Source organism: Chionomys nivalis, chromosome 26 (assembly GCF_950005125.1).
Source record: "Chionomys nivalis chromosome 26, mChiNiv1.1, whole genome shotgun sequence".
In the NCBI taxonomy this organism is placed as follows: Eukaryota; Metazoa; Chordata; class Mammalia; order Rodentia; family Cricetidae; genus Chionomys; species Chionomys nivalis.
Window position 1 is genome coordinate 18,652,982 of NC_080111.1, and position 21,569 is coordinate 18,674,550.

A 21,569-nucleotide genomic window follows, 5' to 3' on the forward strand; every position below is an offset into this window, starting at 1 on the left:
TCTGCTGGCTCCACCTTGTGTTCTGAGAGACCTTGCTTTCCAGATTCCATGATACCTTGAATCCAGATCCGGTTCCATTCCCCAGTTCTTACTTGTTGCGCCTGCTGTCTTCTGCTCTTGGGTCTGGGGTCCTTCGCAGCTTATCATACTTGCCAGACATTTACCCCTCAACTGGGCTTACTGGGACTCTCTGTTTTCTCTCATCAGTGACCTAACTAAGGTTTGTAAACATCTCACTAGAGTGACAATGGAAATGAAGTTTTTATGTGTGGGAGAAGTTTTGCTGTCTTTGAACTAATGAATGGTTAATGACTAAGGGAATGGATAGTCGACACTATGGAGTCTCGGGCTCTGATAGAGTGGATAGAGACAACACAGTCTCCACCCAGACACCAAACAGTAAAAGAGGCGTTCATTTGCTTTATCCCAGTTTCTGATTTTTGGGTGTGCACAGGAATAGGACAGGCTTTTCCCCCAACAAAACACTATTTCTAGAATGTGTTTCCTTCCTTTTGAGAACATGATAAACACAGCTAAACAAGTCTAAACCTACTCCTGTACTACTTTAGGTGGGGCTGGGCAACACAGGCATTAGGTTTGATCTTATGTTTGAAACACACGCTTAGATCCTGCTATGCAAAGACAACAAGAACTCATTATTAGTAGCGTCTTACTTATTAGGTAAAGTCCCTGAGGGCCACTTGGTTGAGACCAAGCAGGAGGCCAGGTCTCATTGAGCATGCTTCTTCACGCTAAGTCTGCCATCAGTCTTACTTAGAAGAAGGTGTCTGAGCCCAGACGCTGTGGATACACTGTATTTGTTCCAGTGAACTACTTAGCACATTGCATTCATTTGGGGAGTGACTTAACCGTGAAGGGTTTGTGCACTGGCATAGATGTTTGTAATCTTTAACCCAATGTGCTGAAGAGCTGTTGTAAGCACTTGGCGTGGGTTAATGTAGAATCCCCACAGTGACAGAGAAATTACTCCCATTTTACAAATAGAGTCTTTGAGATGCAGAGGCCCTAAGCAGCTTCTTTAAGGTCATAAACCAATCAGGAAAAAGCTCAGCACCTGAGCCCAGGCGGTGTGCTTGAGAGTCTATGTCCTAAACCGCTGGGCCTTACACAATGCTCTTGTGGCCCTTAGTCCAGGGGTTTTGCATAGATCCATGGAGAGCATGAAATCAAAGACCTTTATATATTTACTCAGCCAGCAATCTCGAAGTCCAGGCCATAGTTCTTGCAAAGATTCACAGGTTCAGGATTAACTGTATGCTGAGTTCTATAAAGTCTTTTTGGGAATTATTGACTATGGGTGTAATTACTATAATGATGGCAAATGCTGTAATTATGCCAAATGACATAATTTGCGCAACTGTGGTACATATAAAGAAATCACTAGATTGCATAATTGTCGCCCCGTGATGAGGCTGCAAGGTTGCTGGTTAAATCAGATAAAGATGTGTCTAACCACAGGGCCCCGATCAGAGCTGGGGATGAAACTATTTAGAACTATTTAAAAATACTTCTTTCAAAATTGCATCCATCATGACGTGATTTACGAAGTTCAAAGCAGCCCACTCTCCCTCTCTGGTGTATTTGGTGGAGCAGATGAGCAGTGGTAATTGAGGGTCTACGTTGTGAGGGTTCTGCTTTGCCACTCTATCTGTCCAGCTGTAGGCTTTAGATAGTCTATTAGGGGAGCAACCTCTGAGTCACCATAAAAGGAGATCCAGAAAAGCCAACCCAGCTAAGGGGACTTACGCCATTAATACGGGCATAGCTTGGGTGTTGAATGTCCTTGTATTAAAGACTTGGCCAAGAATAGCATGGGAAGTAGTGGGGCTTTGGGAGAAGGAGCGTGCCAGAGTGTGCTAAGAGGATTGTATGCCCCCCACCCTTTTCTCTTCTCTTTTGCTCCCTGACCTGGGATGAAAGGAGCTTTTTCACTATGAGGTGATTCTTACTGCGCATGCTCCGAGCATCAGGGCCAGCCCATGATAGACAGAGACCTTCCAAACAGAGCCCACATAAGCCATTCCTCTTCATGGGCGAGTTATTATCTCAGGCATTTTGTTACAGTGATAGAGGGATGGTTAACATGAGTCATAGTTTCAACCTTAGGGCAAGTGAAGACTGACTGCTAAGGTCACTAGCTAACCCAGCTTTGTAAAATCACTAGTGAAAGTCTAACTAGTTTCCTATGTTGTCATAAGATTTTAGCAGCTTTGAAAGAGAAGCAGGAACCAGAGAGGTCAGGTGGTAGTAGAGGTTGCTAGCATCAGATGAATATTAGAAGCACTATTCTGAGTGACTGCCATGTTTACAATGTATATCACATAGAATGACACATATCCTCACAATATTTATTATGTATAATTATCTATATAGAGCTAGGATATATGAATGCATATGTACATATATGTTTATTTCTATAGTCATTAGAATGTAAATAGACATGGAAATAAATTTCTTGCAGATCATATTTAATGTGCAGGATAGGTCCTTCAGCACCGTAGTATGAATTAGTTTTGAAAACTTAACGTCATTACATGTATTTGTGATAGGAAAAACAACAGGTTTTCAAGTGTTTTGTCTCATCATCCTGAATAATACTGGTGTCCATTTCGTAGGTATATTTTAAAAGCGGGGATGACTATGGAGCTGTAAGGTGAGTGATTCTTGTATTGGGGGGCAAGAGAAGACAAAAGACGGGAAGTGGATGCAGACGTGCGTCTTCCTTTGGGAAGGAACGTTCCTCGTTCCTTTCACACAGGATATTGTCAGCATTCTTCTGGTTCAGCACACCTCACAATTCACAGGTAACCTGAGCTCATCATGTAGGGTGTGCATTGAAATCTGTTACCAAGTGGCCAGCACATGAAAACAGGTCATATTTACTACTCTGTTCATTGGTATTGTAACACAGCTAATGAAGGATTCTAAGACATTAACCCTAAGAAGCAATTTTAGTACACAGAACATTTAAAACCAGGCATAATTATAGGAAATAAGACGGCTTGTCCTTGTATTTGAGGGCAAGAAAGGACAGGAGAGCACGGAAGGCTTGTTCTTCTGATATCCTGAATCTCAGGGGTGGAAGAACATTTTAGGTCACTCAATTCCCTCTTCATTTAAGGGGCTTACATAGTAAATGAAAATAAAGAAAAAAATCATAGGAATTCCAACTTACAGGCTTTGGAGTTTTCCATGGAGAAAAGAAACCTGCAATAAAGAAAACAACATTTGAACTTGGGAAACACGTTCCCGCCACGCATTGAACTGCCGCTGCACAATCTGCTCATATTTCACTTCAGGTGAGATGAGAGCCCCGCAAACAGTCCTGAAGGGCTTTGCAGCCTTCTTCAAGGAGCTCAAGGGAATTACATCAATGAGTTTAAGAACGTCTCTCTTCATTTGGCAGCTGAGAATTCTGCGGTGCCCAAGAGGTGACCGACAATGGCAGAGACCCACTTTAAAAGGTCCAACCTCAGCCCTTATGGGTTCTTGTCACCCAGCACGAGCAGGAGAGATGGAGAGAGTAGGTACAAAGTTAGACTTTTAGAGGTAAATACCTTGGCTTGGAGTAAGAAATAATTCTGTGTTTATGGATCCATTCTATGTACTTTAGAAACAACAAATCTTTGTCATGCCTATCTTCAAAAATAACGACTTCATCTCCACTTAGACTCAGATCTTATTATTAAATCTTTTATGTTACTGTTCCCCCACTGATACAGATTTCTATTACCCTCGTGCCCCAATGTAGTGCCTGCCACGCGAAAGCAAGGCAGTGTTTGCTTTGGAAACCAGAGTGGAAAGATGCTCCAACACATCGGTGCCGGAGCTGATGTATACGGCCTTTTATGTCTCCTTTTATATCATGAAACAACTTCAGAAAAATGTGTAGTTTGGTTATAAGGACTTAAATATATTTTTTTTTAAAGATTTATTTATTTATTAAGCATCCAATGTACTGCTGGCAAGGAAGGCACCAGGTCTCATTACAGATGGTTGTGAGCCACCATGTGGTTGCTGGGAATTGAACTCGGGACCTCTGGAAGAGCAGTCAGTGCTCTTACCCTCTGAGCCATCTCTCCAGCCCCCCTTAAATATTTTTTTTAAAAAAGAAGAACTGAGGATAAAACTGGAAGACAACATACATTTCTTTCCTTGATCACTCTATAAAATATTGACGACAACCTTATAACCCTGAGTTTAAAACTGGGGAAAAATCAACCCGCTTACCATTTGTTTTATCTTTGGAGGAATTGCCAATCAGAATTTTTCTTTTTGGAGAAACGATGCTGTTTACACATTCCTACAATGTCCGAACATTCAGATTTCCTCTGTTCCTCCTATGCTCTCTGTCATCAGGATGCTGAGATATTGCCAGGGACCGGACGTTCCTCTGACTTTGACGCAAAAGCGCTGAGAAACGTTCACAATGCTCTTAAAAATTATTCTTTTTCCTACAGAAGCTGTATGATCACCTGAGCCCTCAGCAGCAATTATGATGGCAGAACTAGGGTGGTCTAAGAGGGGCACAGACCAGGAGACTGATGATAAATCCACCACAACACCGCTGCTTCCCTTTCCTCTCAGGAGGACTTCTCGCCGGGGCAGGACTCATGACTTCTTTGCTGTTCTCGTTATAGCAGCTTCTGGACTGTGCCTACTGTCGAGAAACCCTGAGTGGCCAAGGCTGCCCTCTCTGATTATTACCGATGAGGAGTTTGGAGATAGGTAAGAGGAGGGTACCAGAACATATTTCTTAGAAGCAAATAATAGACACTTTCTTATATCTCTTTGCCAAATTGTTAATCATGCTACAAACATTTAAATCAATCTGTCTAAAGACATGTATCTCAGATACTCTGCATTTAGCTCTGATTAGGCCAGAGGGTCCACGCTTTTACATGATTAGCCTCCAATCTTCTTCTCAGCTTCATTGATAGACACGGAAATACTATAACAGAGCGGGTCAAGATATCATATATTATAAACATATATAAACTACAATTTCCCGAGGGAACGGCCTCCCTAGGAAACCCTGCCGATTCCAGCGAACATTTAAAGGAAAGCGTCACAAAGAAACAAATAAAACCTTTGAAGTCTTTTCAGAGACATTCGAGTTCTTATCCTGAGGTCTGTTTCTGATTTTGTTTTCTGGTAAGACACGATCACAAACTTCCAGCGGCTGGGAACCTTATATATATGGACACAAGGAAGCACTTAGACAGATGTGGATAGTGACTGTATTCAGCAATTTCTACTGGCACTTTTACTTACAAATTGTTTGTTGCATTTTGTTCTTGCATTTTTCACCTCTTCCCCTGGTCTCCTGAAACACAGGCATTTCACCTGGGGCCCCAGCTTCCCCTGTCCTGTCTATTTCACTAGGTTGGATGAGACAGTTGCTTGTGGCACCCTAACTGCTCAGGGAAACAAGGAGAGACACAAACTCCTTTTCCTCAGGCCTTTTTGAGCTAAGACCATTTCGTGATAAAACCAAGGCTATGGGAATCGGGCTCTTTTATGTTTTAGTTTCTGGCTTGTAGTTCCTCACTGCGATAGCCCATGCAGAATAGAATTGTCCCCAGGGACTCAAGTTTTGTTTGTCTCGTAACAACCACGTGGGTCATTTACTGTCTTTCATGTTCAGCAGCATACAACTCTGTATACAAACAAATTCAAACACATGTCTTGAGTTTTGAGGCCACAAAAGCAGAGAGCTTCAAGGAAGCTCTCTAAATAAAACACGAGTAGTTACAGATGAGAGACTTTAGATAGACAGAATAGGGAAATCTAGATACATTCTCATATAAAGTGCATCAGACACAGGCCATTTTGGAGATATATCAAACTCAAATATTATCTATAACTCTGCCTAGAAGTGTGGTAAGATGGGCAGAGAAAAATACAGCAAAAAATAGCGTAGGTAAGAAATTCTGTTCATTGAGCGTGGCAAGTCGACTAAACAAGACAATGACCTCATACTAGTTTCACTTGAGTTTATACATGTCAGTTAACCACAGCTTTAAAAAAACTAAGGCATATGGCTGCTAGATAAGATATAATATGTCTAGATAAATTTAAATTCCCAGTAAACAATTTTGCCTAAAAAATGATCTATCCCAAGACTTGTACATGAAAACACTTTATGAAATTGAAAAAGATGCCAGAGGGCAGAAAGCTCTCAATGCCCACGGACAGGCAGGATTGGTATTGTGGAAATGGCCCTCTTACTTAAAGCACATACAGATTCAACACAATTGTCTACATATACCACTGCATTTTTCTCACAAAATGAAAAAAAAAAACACATTTTACAAACACATTGGAGAAAAAAACAGCACCTTCACCACTGGACAGCTACATGAAGAACAGAAGCGGATCCTGTCCTTCGTGCTGCACAAAACTCAACTCTAGAGGGGTCAAGAACCTCAACATGGAAGCTGGTACTCTAAATCTCATCAGTGAGAAAGTAGGGTCTGTCTTGAACCCACAGATGCAGGAAAAGACCTTCTGAGAAGATCTTAGTAGCGCAGGCATTAAGGTCAACCATTGGCGAATGAGACCTCATAAAACTCAGAGGCTCCTGTAAGGACATCAGTGAAGAGATGCAGGGTTAGTGTCTACACTATACAAGGAACTGAGAAAGAAAACAAACAACTCGGTTAAAAATTGGGGCACGGAACTAAACAGGGATTGTTTTTTTTTTTTTTTTTTTTTTTTTTTGGTTTTTCGAGACAGGGTTTCTCTGTAGCTTTGGTGCCTGTCCTGGAACTAGCTCTTGTAAACCAGGCTGGCCTCAAACTCACAGAGATCCACCTGCCTCTGCCTCCCGAGCGCTGGGATTAAAGGCGTGCGCCAACACCGCCCAGCCTAAACAGGGAATTTGCAAGAGGAGGAATCCAAATGTCTGAAAGGTACTCAAAATGCTCAACATCCGTAGCTGTTAGGGAAATGCAAAGTTAAATTACTTTGAGATTTCAACTTCACTCCAATAAGAATGTCCAAGATACAAAGTAAATAGCAAAGGGGAATGTTGAATGCCGGTGTGCCCCTGTGGTGAAGGGATGAGGGATACAGTACCCAGGGCAGGGCAAGCTAGCACAACCAGTATGGAAGTGATGTCTCACAGACTAGAAACAGGTGCATTACAGCATCCAGCCATATCATTCATGGGCGTATACCTGCCTATTCCTGTCCACTGATACTCTTTCCACGTTATCTAGGAAACAGAAATAGCCTGGATTTCTGTCAGTTGAGGAGCTGATAACACACACACACACACACACACACACACACACACACACACACACTTACACGAGCTTAAGTTGAGTTACCCTGTCATGGATCAACAGTGCCCCTACTATTTACTACAGGATAATGAATGACCACTTCCTCTTCGGGAGTTGTTGGCAAGCAACCCATAGACCCTAACTATTATAGGCTGTTACTAATACTCTTGGTAAACTTGATGGTAACACCCTCTTTCTGAAGATACCATGTACTTGGGTCATAAAACTTGGAGAAGTCAGACTGGTACTAACCTGGAGGCTAACCCTACTGGTACTTACCCTATTGGGTAGCTGTCATATCGCTGGGAGGTGATCAGCAGTCTTAGCCAGTTGTGAACTCTGTGGGCTACAATCACGACGACCTGTGTTTCTATGCTAATTTACAGGTACTTTCACAGAGTCACAGGAAGGTGAACGGTCTTCAAATCATCCCTTTGACTAACGGGCCAGAACACGGTGAACATCCACGTCGGCTCACCACTGTATCACCACCATGGAACAATGCCAGAAAAGCTTTCTGAGATTTTTGGAAAGTTCTCCAAATAGGACTAAACCTTGAGATACCCTTCTACTTTTCAGGTGATAAACTGAATGCCATTTGCAAAACATGAGGTGGTACACTTAGCAGGAAAACGTGGTAGACACAGGATTCAAGTTTTTAAGATTTTTACCATCATTTCATGTGTCTTAAAGAGGATTCTGCAGTTACCAAGCATGGCGGAAGTGCTGGGGACACTCTCTGATGTCTTCTTTAAGCAGAGAACGAGGGGGCAGGAGCCATTTTGAAGCAAAGGCCCAGTGCCTAGCAGATCTTTACACATGGTGTCACGGAAAGTGTGGGTCTGCTTACTTTCAAATGAAGACACAACAATGTGAACACGTTTAGTGCTAGTCAAGCGGACACTTAGAAGCAGTCTGTGACTGGCCAGTGCCTCAACTTCCTAAAGTTGTGAGAATAATATACATATGGTACAAAGTACACTGTGGATTTTGATCTTTTTCTAGGTAGCAGTGAGGTAAGATTCTCTCTTGTGAGGCTGCGTGGTGACACCCAACAGCAGTTCCTGCCCAGCTGTATAAGGAGGAGAGGACACGCCCACAGTCTGCGGGGCTCTGTGTTTCTAAGATGTTATCTTCACGTCGTTAGTTGTACCAGTGTAGTTTCACCAGGACAATGGCTTTCTCAAGACATAAGCCCGTTCTGAGTCAAGGGTCGCCAATATGCTTTGATAAAACTGGCAAATCTTGGGATAATTGTATTTATGTCACATTTAAAAATGTAATTCTTAAAAAGGTAGGACAGTGGGGAAGGAGACGGAAAGAATGCACACATCATTTGTGTGGACGTGAGAAGAGAGCAAGAAATGAGAGTTTTCCCCCAAGTCCCTGTGATACCTTCCTGGAGCTGCACCCGAATCTCCCACAGAGACATTTTCACTACATATAATACATGTAGTGAAAATTTATATATAATATATATGTAATATAATGAAATATATAAGGAAATAGATTGTATAAAGTAAATAGTGAAATATATATAGATATACAAATACATACATTTGTTTGTTTATTTATTGATTGATTTATTGAGACAGGAGCTCATATATCCCAGGTTGGCCTTAAACTCATTTTTCTTCCCACCTTCTCAGTGCTGGGATTCAGGCATGCAACATCATGCCTGGCTTATTTGGTGCGGGGTGGGGGGGGTAAACCCAGGGCTTCCCGCCTGCCAGACAAGGACTCCACCAGAGGCCATCACTCTTGTGCCATCATTATGAAGGCCTTAAAAAGACAGCCACTCTGAGCCCCGTTCCGAAAGCATCTCAGTAGTTCCTCAACGCTTTTCTCACAGTTGAAACTGTTTTTAAAAGGATTCCCGAAGTGGTGGCAGCGGCACCCGAGGTTTTAAGAATTTCCAGTTAGGGAGAGAAACATACGACTAATAAAATCAATCCTTACTTTTCATTTTCACTCAATCTGGCAGACAGACCTAAGCTCTCCGGTAAACAACAACAACAAAACAAAACTCCCTGCCTTTGGCAAGTGGGAGCCAGCAGGAAATGAGATCCCCGCTAAGCTAGGCCAGTGCTGTTTGCTTTCCTCCTGTTTGGATGGATTCGTGTGTTTCTTACTAAAACTCATTGAATGAGTTAGAGTCTGCCCCTCCTTCAGATAAGTTGCTTAAGCTATTTAAAGTAGGTAAAAGGACAATTTTTCTAGGGAAACTGACCTAGGCTAAGCAATGACCTTTCCCTTAAGCAGTCCGGGAGAAAACATGGCCGACAATATTTAATTTGGCCAAGCAATGCATTCAGTATGCAGAAGAAAAAAAAAATCTCATTCCCTGCCATTTTGACCTTAATGGAGATATTTTCAAGTGTTTATATATAAAGTTTAACAACCCATTTGTAATGTGGTGTGTGGCAAATTGAGGTTTTCTTTACAATACTCTAAAATGATTCTTCTGTATCTTACATACACAATTAATTTTTGAATCAACACCATGGAATTGTTTTAAGACATTATTGCTCCTCTGCCTTTGATTACTACAAAGAGAAAAACCAGTCTGACCGTTTTAAGAAACCTCAATGAGGATCAGAAAGGAGAAGTCTGAACAGGTCTTTTGATAAAATCAAGAGATTAAAAACAAAGCAGGGGATGAACAGCTTCAGGCAGGAAGGATGGGAAGATCACTGAGAGTGAGGCTTAATCAGGGTCAATGTGCCTATGGAAAATATGGTTAACTACAGAAGCCTTTCCTGAAAATTTTTAAAAACTAGAAGTTGTGTGTGTGTGTGTGTGTGTGTGTGTGTATTATGCTTGTATGCAGGTAGGCCAGAAGAGGGTGTGGGATCCCTCATCACCTTAAAGCTGAAAGACACAAGCACTTGTGAACCTGTTTGGAGCCAAACTCAGTCTTCTAGAAGAGCAGCAGGTGCTCTCAACTGCTGAGTCGTCTCTCTAGACTCAGCAGAGGGGTTCAATCTGTGCTATAAACAAGGCCAGGGGCAAAGAGATAAAGCTGCGTGGGTTTGTGGCATGCCATAAACACTCACAAAGAAACAAAATATAGCAATACTTTGTAATAGAAAAAGGCCGATCCCTGAGAATTTTATGCATAGATGATATAGGGTTAAATGGGAATTATGAAACAGGGAAGAATAAAGTAGGGTAGAGAGGACAGAGAAGAAGAGGGAAGCTGTAGCTATAACACCGAGGACTTAAAAAAGTGCAAATCTATCAGTTTTAGTGCAGAATTCTACCAGACTTTTAAAGAAGAGTTAACACTAATACTCTTCAAATTATTCTACAAAATAGAAACAGAAGGAATATTGCCCAATTCATTTTATAAGGCTACAGCTACCCTGATATATAAAATACATATAAAATACATAAAGACCCAAGAAAGAAAGAAAATTACAGACCACTTTCTCTTATAAACATAGAGGCAAAAAGTCCTCAATAAAATACTAGCAAACTAGTAATTGAAGGAAAATCACAACCCAAGGAGTCCAACAATGCCCACAATAACTCAGACATCTAATGACCCTTCACCAGCACAACTTGAAGAAGGGAAACACACAAACTCTACTACCAAAAAAAAAAAAAAAAAAAAAAAAAAGAAAGAAAAAATGACCAGAGTTAACAACCACTGGTCATTAATATCACTTAATATCAATGGACTCAATTCACCTATAAAGAGGCACAGGCTAAGAGACTGGATGCGAAAACAGGATCCAACATTCTGCTGTCTACAAGAAACACACCTCAACCACAAAGACAGAGTAAAGGGCTGGGAAAAGGTTTATCAAGCAAACGGACCTAAGAAACAAGCAGGTGTGGCCATACTAATTTCTAACAAAGTTGACTTCAAACTAAAATCAATCAGAAGAGATGGAGAGGAACATTTTTTACTCATAACAGGAACAATTCATCAGGACAAAGTCTCAATCCTGAATATCTATGCCCCTAATATAAAAGCACCCATATGTAAAAGAAACATTACTAAAACTCAAGGCAGTCTTCAAACCACACACACTAATAGTAGGAGATTTCAACACTCCTCTCTCACCAATGGACAGGTCAATCAGACAGAAACCTAACAGAGAAATAAGAGGGTTAAGGGAGGTAATGAATCAAATGGACTTAACAGACATCTATAGAACATTCCACCCAAATAAGAAAGAATATACTTTCTTCTCTGCAGTTCATGGAACCTTCTCGAAAATAGACCACATACTCGGTAACAAAGCAAACTTACACAGTTACAAAAAAATATTGGTAACCACCTGTGTCTTATCAGATCACCATGGATTAAAGTTAGAATTCAACAACAATGCTACCCCCAGAAAGCCTACGAACTCATGGAAACTGGACAGTCAACTACTGAACCACACCTGGATCAAGGAAGAAATAAAGAAAGAAATTAAAGTCTTTCTTAATTCAATGAAAACAAAGACTCAACATACTCAAACCTATGGGACACTATGAAAGCAGTGCTAAGAGGAAAGTTCATAGCACTAAGTGCCCACTTAAAGAAAACGGAGAAAGCACACATTGGAGACTTAACAGCACACCTGAAAGCTCTAGAAAAAAAAGAAGCAGACTCACCTAGGAGGAGTAGAAGACTGGAAATAATCAAACTGAGGGCTGAAATCAACAAAATAGAAACACATAAAACAGTCCAAAGAATCAATGGAACAAAAAGCTGGTTCTTGGAGAAAATCAACAAGATTGATAAACCCCTATCCAAACTAATCAAACGGTGGAGAGAGAATACGCAAATTAACAAGATCAGGAATGAAAAGGGAGACATAACCACAGACACAGAGGAAATTCAGAGAATCATTAGCTCTTACTACAAAAGCCTGTATGCCACAAAATTGCAAAATGTGAAAGAAATGGACACTTTTTTTAGATAAGTACCATATACCAAAGTTAAACCAGGACCAGGTGAACAATCTCAATAGACCTGTTAGTCGCGAAGAATTAGAAGCTGTTATAAAAAACCTCCCCACCAATAAAAGCCCAGGTCCAGACAGCTTCAGTGCAGAATTCTACCAGAACTTCCAAGAAGACCTAATACCTATACTCCTTAATGTATTTCACAATATAGAAACAGAGAAGTCATTGCCAAATTCCTTTTATGAAGCTGCAGTTACTCTGATACCAAAACCACACAAAGACCCAACCAAGAAAGAGAACTACAGGCCAATCTCTCTCATGAACATCGATGCGAAAATCCTCAATAAAATACTGGCAAACTGAATCCAAGAACACATTAGAAAAATTATCCATTATGATCAAGTAGACTTCATCCCAGTGATGCAGGGCTGGTTCAACATACGAAAATCTATCAATGTAATCCATCATATAAATAAACTGAAAGAAAAAAACCATATGATCATTTCATTAGATGCTGAAAAAGCATTTGACAAAATCAACATCCCTTTATGATAAAGGTCTTGGAGAGATTAGGGATACAAGGGTCATACCTAACTATAATAAAAGCTATTTATAGCAAGCCAACAGCTAACATCAAATTAAATGGAGAGAAACTCAAAGCCATCCTACTAAAATCAGGAACATGACAAGGCTGTCCACTCTCTCCATACCTCTTCAATATAGTGCTTGAAGTTCTAGCGATAGCAATAAGACAACATAAGGGGATCAAAGGGATTCAAATTGGAAAGGAAGAAGTTAAACTTTCATTATTTGCAGATGATATGATAGTGTACATAAGCGACCCCAAAAACTCCAGCAAAGAACTCCTACAGCTGATAAACACCTTTAGTAGCGTGGCAGGATACAAGATCAATTCCAAAAAATCATTTGCCCTTCTATACACAAAGGATAAGGAAGCGGAGAGGGAAATCAGAGAAGCATCACCTTTCACAATAGCCACAAATAGCATAAAATACCTTGGGGTTACTCTGACCAAGGAAGTGAAAGATCTATTTGACAAGATCTTTAAGTCTTTGAAGAAAGAAATTGAGGAGGATACCAGAAAATGGAAGGATATCCCTTGCTCTTGGATTGGGAGGATCAACATAGTAAAAATGGCAATTCTACCAAAGGCAATTTATAGATTCAATGCAATCCCCATTAAAATCCCATCAAAATTCTTCACAGATCTTGAGAGGACATTAATCAACTTTATATGGAAAAACAAAAAACCCAGGATAGCCAAAACAATCTTATACAATAAAGGAACTTCTGGAGGCATTACCATCCCTGACTTCAAACTCTATTACAGAGCTTCAATATTGAAAACAGCTTGGTATTGGCATAAAAACAGAGAAGTCGATCAATGGAATCGAGTAGAAGACCCTGATTTTAACCCACAAACCTATGAACACCTGATTTTTGGTAAAGGAGCTAAAAGTATTCAATGGAAGAAAGAAAGCATCTTCAACAAATGGTGCTGGCAGAACTGGTTGTCAATCTGTAGAAGAATGAAAATAGATCCATATCTATTGCCATGCACAAAACTCAAGTCCAAATGGATTAAAGATCTCAATATTAGTCTGAACACACTGAACCTGATAGAAGAAAAAGTGGGAAGTACTCTACAACATATGGGTACAGGAGATCACTTCCTACGTATATCCCCAGCAGCACAGACATTAAGGACAACATTGATTAAATGGGACCTCGTGAAACTGAGAAGCTTCTGTAAAGCAAAGGACACTGTTACTAAGACAAAAAGGCAACCCACTGACTGGGAGAAGATCTTCATCAACCCCGCAACAGACAAAGGTCTGATCTCCAAAATATATAAAGAACTCAAGAAACTCGACTTTAAAATGTTAATTAACCCAATTAAAAAATGGGGCACTGAACTGAACAGAGAATTCTCAACAGAAGAAATTCAAATGGCCAAAAGACACTTAAGGTCATGCTCAACCTCCTCAGCGATAAGGGAAATGCAAATTAAAACAACTTTGAGATACCATCTTACACCTGTCAGAATGGCTAAAATCAAAAACACCAATGATAGCCTTTGCTGGAGAGGTTGTGGAGTAAGGGGCACACTCATCCATTGCTGGTGGGAATGCAAACTTGTGCAACCACTTTGGAAAGCAGTGTGGCAGTTTCTCAGGAAATTTGGGATCAACCTACCCCTGGACCCAGCAATAGCACTCTTGGGAATATACCCAAGAGAAGCCCTATCATATTACAAAAGCATTTGTTCAACTATGTTCATAGCAGCATTGTTTGTAATAGCCAGAACCTGAAAACAACCTAGATGCCCTTCAATGGAAGAATGGATGAAGAAAGTGTGGAATATATACACATTAGAGTACTACTCAGCGGTAAAAAACAATGACATCGTGAATTTTGCATGCAAATGGATGGAAATAGAAAACACTATCCCGAGTGAGGTATCCCAGACCCAAAAAGAGGAACATGGGATGTACTCACTCATAATTGGTTTCTAGCCATAAATAAAGGACATTGAGCATATAATGTGTGATCCTAGAGAAGCTAAATAAGAAGGTGAACCCAAAGAAAAATGTATAGTCATCCGCCTGGATAGGGGAAGTAGACAAGATTGCCGGGCAAAAACTGGGAACTTGTGGGTGAGGTGGCATGGGGCTAAGGGGAAATGGGGTGAGAAACGTGAGAAGGGGAGGATGGGGGGAGCTTGGGGGAATGGGATGGTTGGGATATAGGAAGGGTGGATACGGGAGCAGAGAAATATATATCCTAATTAAGGGAGCCATTTTAGGGTTGGCAAGAGACTTGACTCTAGAGGGGCTCGCAGGTGTCCAGGGAGATGTCCCCAGCTGGTACCTTGGGCAACTGAGGAGAGGGAACCTGAAATGTCCCTATCCTATACTGATGAATATCTTGCATATCACCCTAGAACCTGCATCTGGCGATGGATGGAGATAGAGACAGAGACCCAATTTGGAGCAACGGACTGAGCTCTTAAGGTCCAAATGAGGAGCAGAAGGAGGGAGAACATGAGCAAGGAAGTCAGGACCACGAGGGGTGCACCCACCCACTGTGACAGTGGAACTCATCTATTGGGAGCCCACCAAGGCCAGCTGGACTGGGACTGAATAAGCATGGGATGAAACCGGACTTTCTGAACATGGCGGACAATGAAGGCTGACGAGAAGCCAAGGACAATGGCACTAGGTTTCGATCCTAATACATGAACTGGCTTTGTGGGAGCCTAGCCTGTTTGGATGCTCACCTTCCTGGACCTAGATAGAAATGGGAGGACCTTGGACTTCCCGCAGGGCAGGGAATTTGGACTGCTCTTCAGTATTGAGAGGGAGGGGGAATGGAGTGGGGGGAGGGGGAAAGGAGAGGGGGTAGAGAGAGGGGTGTGGGGGAGGGGGCAATATGTGGGAGGAGGGGGAGGGAAATGGGAAACGGGGAGGAGGCAGAAATTTTAATTTAAAAAGTATAAAATAAATAAATAAATTAAAAAAATACTAGCAAACTAAATTCCAAAACACATTAAAAAAAAAAAAGATCATCCACCATGATCACGTAAACTTTATCCCAGAGATGCAGGGATGGTTCAACATAAGAAAATGATAAATGTAATTCACCATAAAAACAGACTTGAAAGACAAAAACCACATGGCAACTTAAATATCATCTTTTAAGGAGAATTTCCTGACCTTTGATTGCCAATCAATCTTCCTTGTATGTTTCCATTGCACCCCAAGTTTCTCTTTGGTGTGGTGCTCATTCCTGTTTGTGCTTATATTTTGCACTTGTAAGTGTACAATGTACTTAATGTTTGTCTCCCTTAAGAGAGTGGGGGGTGATATTCAATTCCCTGTATTCCTAATGGCCCAGTAAAAAGAGATGCTAGGGCAAAGAGGGATGTTGGGGCTATTATGGTAAGGTCTGGAGCATAGAGAAAGGCTTGCAGCTGGGGGTGAGACAGCCAGGTTGAGTAGAGAAGACAGAAGAGAGTTCCTGGAGGACACCTGGCAGGACCCCATGAAGCTCCAGCCCCCAAACACACGCAAGGCATCGATACCCTGCCACATCTCTTTTTTTTTTTTTAAGATTTTTATTTATTATGTATGTAGGTTTCTTCCTTCATGTATGCCTGCAGGCCAGAAGAGGGCACCAGACCCCCGTACAGATGGTTGTGAGCCACCATGTGGTTGCTGGGAATTGAACTCAGGACCTCTGGAAGAGCAGCCAGTGCTCTATTCCTCTGAGCCATCTCTCCAGCCACCCTTCCACATCTTTTTTAAAAAGATTTTTTATTTATGTGCATATATGCGCTTAAATGCACCACCTGCGTGCAGGTGGCTGCCGAATTTCTGAAAAGGGTGTTGGTTTTTCTGAAACGGCAGTTGCAGGTAGCTGCACATAGCCTGGTGTGAGTGTTGAGAACTGGATCTGGGTTCTCTGCTACAGCAGAAAACGTTCTTGACTGCTGAGCCACCTCCAGGCCCGCTTCGCAGATTCACAATTTTGGATGTGACAGCTTCTAAAGTGCCTCCACCTATTCTAGGAAGGAGACTATCCCAGATGACCCTGTGGGTGAGGAGATAAATATGGGGCCGCCCAGAGAAGTTGCAGGTACTTCTTGGCAGCCAGGATGAGAGTTAGCTCTCCACAGGCAGGCAAGACAAGGGTCTGTGGTAAACTATGAGCTGGTCACACAATCTGGAAACAAAAAGAGTATGTCCGCTTTCACTGAGGGCTGGCAGACCACCACATTTGGAGATCAGGAACACCTGCAAGGTTGGCAGCTGCATGCTAGAGATGGGCAGAGAGGTGATGCTGAGGTGTGTCACCCCCTCAACCGTAAGAGCATCCCATATGCAGCATGTGGGTCTCTTCCTGGTTGGGAAAAGGGGACATGCCAAGAATGTGCAGATACCCATTGGCACTGCCCAAAATATGCCCAGAGGATTAATAGCAAGAGAAATAGCCTCTCTTTATCCAGTCCTACAAAAAGCCTCTAGACATCCACCCGGTGGCAGCCCTCAAAAGAGATCTCTTTTCATACTCTGTAGTCTCAGTTTTCCTACAAATTCTTGGACTACATTCACTCTGTGGGAGCTTGGCTTGTTTTCTTTATGTAATAAATCTCTCTTCTCTTTCTAATAAAGCTCCTTCGTAAACTTGCCAAGAAATTTTTTCTTTGTGTTCGGGGGACAAAACCAGGGGCCATTAACCCAGTGGAAGCTTTGGTGGCCGTGACAATCAGCGCTCTGGGCCCTGAGTTAAGCCTATCTGATGTGAGAAAGTCTTCATCATTCCGAAAGACCCCCCCCAGTTCTGTTTCCTGAGTACTTCGCTAATCAACATATCTGAATGAAGAAAGTAATGTTGAAAAGTCTGAGGACATGGGAGAGTCACATAATGTAAGAGGAGTGATGATCGTGGGGGCTTTTCTGGGGCAAGGAGATGTGAGGGAAGTCCTTCAGTAGCCGGCTCCATCTCTGGTGCTTAGCAGTGGGAATTGAGAGCTGAGGGGGTCTGTGTGGTGGTTTGAAAGCAAAGGGCTCCATAAGCTCATAGGGAGTAGCACTATGAGGTGTGGCCTTGTTGAAGTGTGTGTGTGATGTGGGGTGTCCTTCTGCATATCTGTTGCTTTTATTCATTACTGGATAAAGCTGTTTCAGCCATTGACTCAGTAGGGTAAAGCCAGGCAGGAAATCCAAACAGAGATATAGAGAGAAAGTAGGCGGAATCAAGGAGACGCCATGTCGCTGCCGAAGAAGACAGACCATGGGTTTGCTCGATGTGTAACCACTACTGGTTGAGCAAGTTCCGTAACCTCATAAAGCCTTAGATTTCTTGTAAATAACAGTGAGGATACTAACGTTGAGAAACAAAATTTCTTACGCTTTGTCAATTTAGACTTCTATTGTTTTGTTTACTGTTTCTGGAGTATCTTTAATTTTTTCCCCTACAAAGTAGAGGGCTGTTTTTGTAGCAACTGTCTAATCACTTGTTGCCATGATAGATGCGAACTATTTTCTTACTTTAAACTTTTCGTTCATGCTACCTTTGAAGTTCTTTCAGGCTGCCATTTGCTATATTGAGTTTATTTAACTGATTGACTGTGTGTATTCTTTCAATCATTGTTTTCATCTTGGTAGCCTTTGCCACTGAATTCCTGCAATTCTGCTGTAGTAACTCATTTTAACCTCTCTGGGCTAGCCTTGTGTTCTGACAGACCACGCCCCCAGTGACACTGATTATGTCACCATGCTTTTGTGAATTGGTTCTGACTTTGCATTTTCTTCTAACCGTTTATGCAAAGGTCATTCTTACATTGGTCCAACTTAGCGGAGTTTAATGCTTAGCACAGTTTGTGTTACACCACTGCTTCATCTTTGAATTTCGGGAAGTAGACATCTTCAAATACTTTTCTCAAAAATAGCATGTTTATTGTGGCAAGCTGAAGTGTGGCCTCTCAAATATGCCTGCACTGTAATCCTTAGCTCCACTGTGGATGCTAATTTACAAAGCAAGATAAATTCACAGATACCGTCAAAGTCGAGGGCCTTTAGACGGAATGAGTACCTTATGCTGTCTGACCACGGGATTCCTCAAGTGTGGAAAAACCTTTTTGGCTGGGGAAGGGAAGAAGGCAGATGGCAGAGACCACGAGAGAGGACTCAATTTGCCATTGCTGGTTTTGAAGACAGAGAAATGACATCACAATCAATGATAAAAGGGGCCTCTAGAAAATGGAAAAAAGGGTTTAGGAAGGATGCTTCTGTGCTGACATCTGGACTCAACATGGTGAGAACTATGATGGGCAATGTTAACTGTCACCTTGACGGGGTTGAGAATCAACTGGTACGTGGGTTCTGGGCATGGTTGTGGGGCACAAATGTGATTGTTTGTTAGTTCCTGAAGTGTGCATGACAGAGAGAGTGAACTGAGCATTAGTGTGCATACCGTGTTCTGTGGATGTGAGGTTGGGACCAGCTTCTCCATGCTGCTGCTGCTGCTTTAACTCCCCCATGAATTCCGCCTGGAACTGTGAGATTCCTTAAGTTGCTGCATTGGGCATTTTATCAAAGCAACAGAATAAAATAAGACAAGACCCTTGCTGGATTTCTGACCTAAAGCAGGGTAAGACAAGTCTGGGTTGTTTTATACCATCAACTTTACAAGAGTTAACTGCTATACAACAGTAATAGAACGTATACAGGACTGGCCTGCTTTCTAAGCCCCTGTGAATGTTGGTTTCATAATAAATGAAGCATCATATAATTTTCCTTCAGGCCCTGGGAGATTTTCTGTTGTCTTCTAATGTTTAGGATGCAGAGGACAAGTCTGAATTCGTCCAGGTTTTATTTGCCATCAACCTTTCATGTTACTTCCTGAATAAATGTGTTTCTTTGAAATCCTCTAAGTGATGCTATATATCATCATAACATATCTAGCTCTGAATTTGCACTTATTAGTCGTGGAATGTGTGGCAGGCATTCTCTTGCAGTGTCTCTGAAGTCTTTCTATTCGAGATGTGGTCCAAGAGTCTGAAACATCAGTGCCACCTGGGAACTTGATAGAAAACCAGACTCCACGTGAAAACAGAACTCAAATCCTAAATATTCTTGATGAAAAAAATTAGAGTAAAAAACAAACAAACTTTAGAAATTATGCAGGTACATGGAAACTGAATGATATTTGAAGAAATGAAATAAATGAAAACAGAAACATAATATACCAAAGCTTTTGGGGATACAGAAAAAGTTTATGAAGGAAAGGGGTGTTTATAGTTGATAAACACTTATATTCTCCTGAAACAAGCCAACAAATGAATGAACAAAAAATGATTTTTAATGCTGCATCTTGAGGAGTTAGAGAAGCAAAATCAAACCAGACATAAAGTAGTGAATGAAAGAGAAGAGACAAAAGCCAATGATTAGAACAAAAACAAAAACAAAAAGCATGTCAGAAGAGACTAGGTAATAAACACCATCAAAGCAGAGCTGAGATTTTTGAAGATTAAAAACAATGAATTTGAACCTAGACTAAGAAAGAAAAAAGACAGAAGACAAAATTAGGTAGGATAAAGGAGGCATTATTACTGGTATCATAGTAACGAACTGCTACCATAGTAACACACTTACATAGGGATTACTATGAAAAACTCTTTGCTCACAAACTGGAAAACCCAGAAGAAGCTGATACATTTCTGGATACTTATGACATACCAAAATTAACTGTTGGAGAAAAACCCAAACTAACCAAACACCTGACCAACTGACTGAGCAGATGAATGGATGAAATTCTGAATAGATCAGAGACTGGCAGTGATTCTGAACCAGTGATTGAAACGTTTCCCAACAATGAAAGTCACAGGCCAGGTGGTTTCACTGCTGAATCTTACCAAACTTTAAAAGATGAACTATGTGCCAATCCTCAAAGCATTTCAAACAACTGCAAGAGAAGAACCCTTCTAGATTCTTCTACGAGGTTAGCATTGTTACAGTGTTTCCTCCTCCACAGTGACACGTCTCCTCCAATAGGGCCTCACTCCCTAATAGTACCACTCCCTGTGGTCTCTCTTGACCTCCAAGCAGGAACACACCTGCCACACAGCCAGCCTCAGTAGTGATCCTTACTTGCAGAGGGCGAGTCCTTAGCCCTGTTCTTCTATCCTTACCTTTAAAAACCAGAATCCATGTGGCCAAAGCTGCCGAGTTCTGCTGCTTGCTGGGGCTGGAGCATGACCCCTTTGTTCAATGACGTCTTCACACCAACTTTCTGTTTTCGATGGTTTCCTTCACTGCCTAAGCTTGGCTGTCTTGAAACTTGATCTGTAGACTAGGCTGGCCTCAGACTCAGAGATCTTCCAGCCTCTGCCTTCTGAGTACTGGGATTACAGGTGTGCACCAGCACAGCTGGACCTAATCTGTTCTTTAATTGGAATCATAGCTGGATGGGGGTCTTGTCCTGAGGTCACCACTTCCTTTATCCCATTTCTTAACCTGTTTATCTCCTTGAACACAGGATTTAGATCCATTCCACTTCCTTGTGCTCCTCTTCCCCTCAGCCTGTACATTCTTCTGTATTTTCACTTGCTCAGCTTGCTCTTTTCTACTAAACATTTTCATCAGAATTAACACTAATATCCCACGAGAGCGTCTGCTAGGCTGTTCTGAGATTTTTACTGTCATTGGAATTAATCCAAATCTCTGCCTTTAGCCTCAGGCAGACTCTTTGGACAAGGTCAATAAGCAGCCACATTCTTCACCAAATTATCACAAGAAAGACCACTAGGCAACATACTAAAATTTTTCT

The 21,569-nt window shown here is 41.6% G+C and overlaps 1 protein-coding gene across 9 annotated transcripts in view; it reads right to left on the bottom strand.

The window, feature by feature from the left end:
- Positions 1–21,569, bottom strand: part of Magi2 (membrane associated guanylate kinase, WW and PDZ domain containing 2) — a 1,220,672-nt gene that overhangs the window by 152,797 nt on the left and 1,046,306 nt on the right. For all 9 annotated transcript variants that reach the window (XM_057758561.1, XM_057758559.1, XM_057758560.1 and 6 more), the window contains one exon: positions 3,197–3,228. In XM_057758561.1, the coding sequence (XP_057614544.1) occupies positions 3,197–3,228 (32 nt within the window). The remainder of the gene's footprint in view (positions 1–3,196; positions 3,229–21,569) is intronic.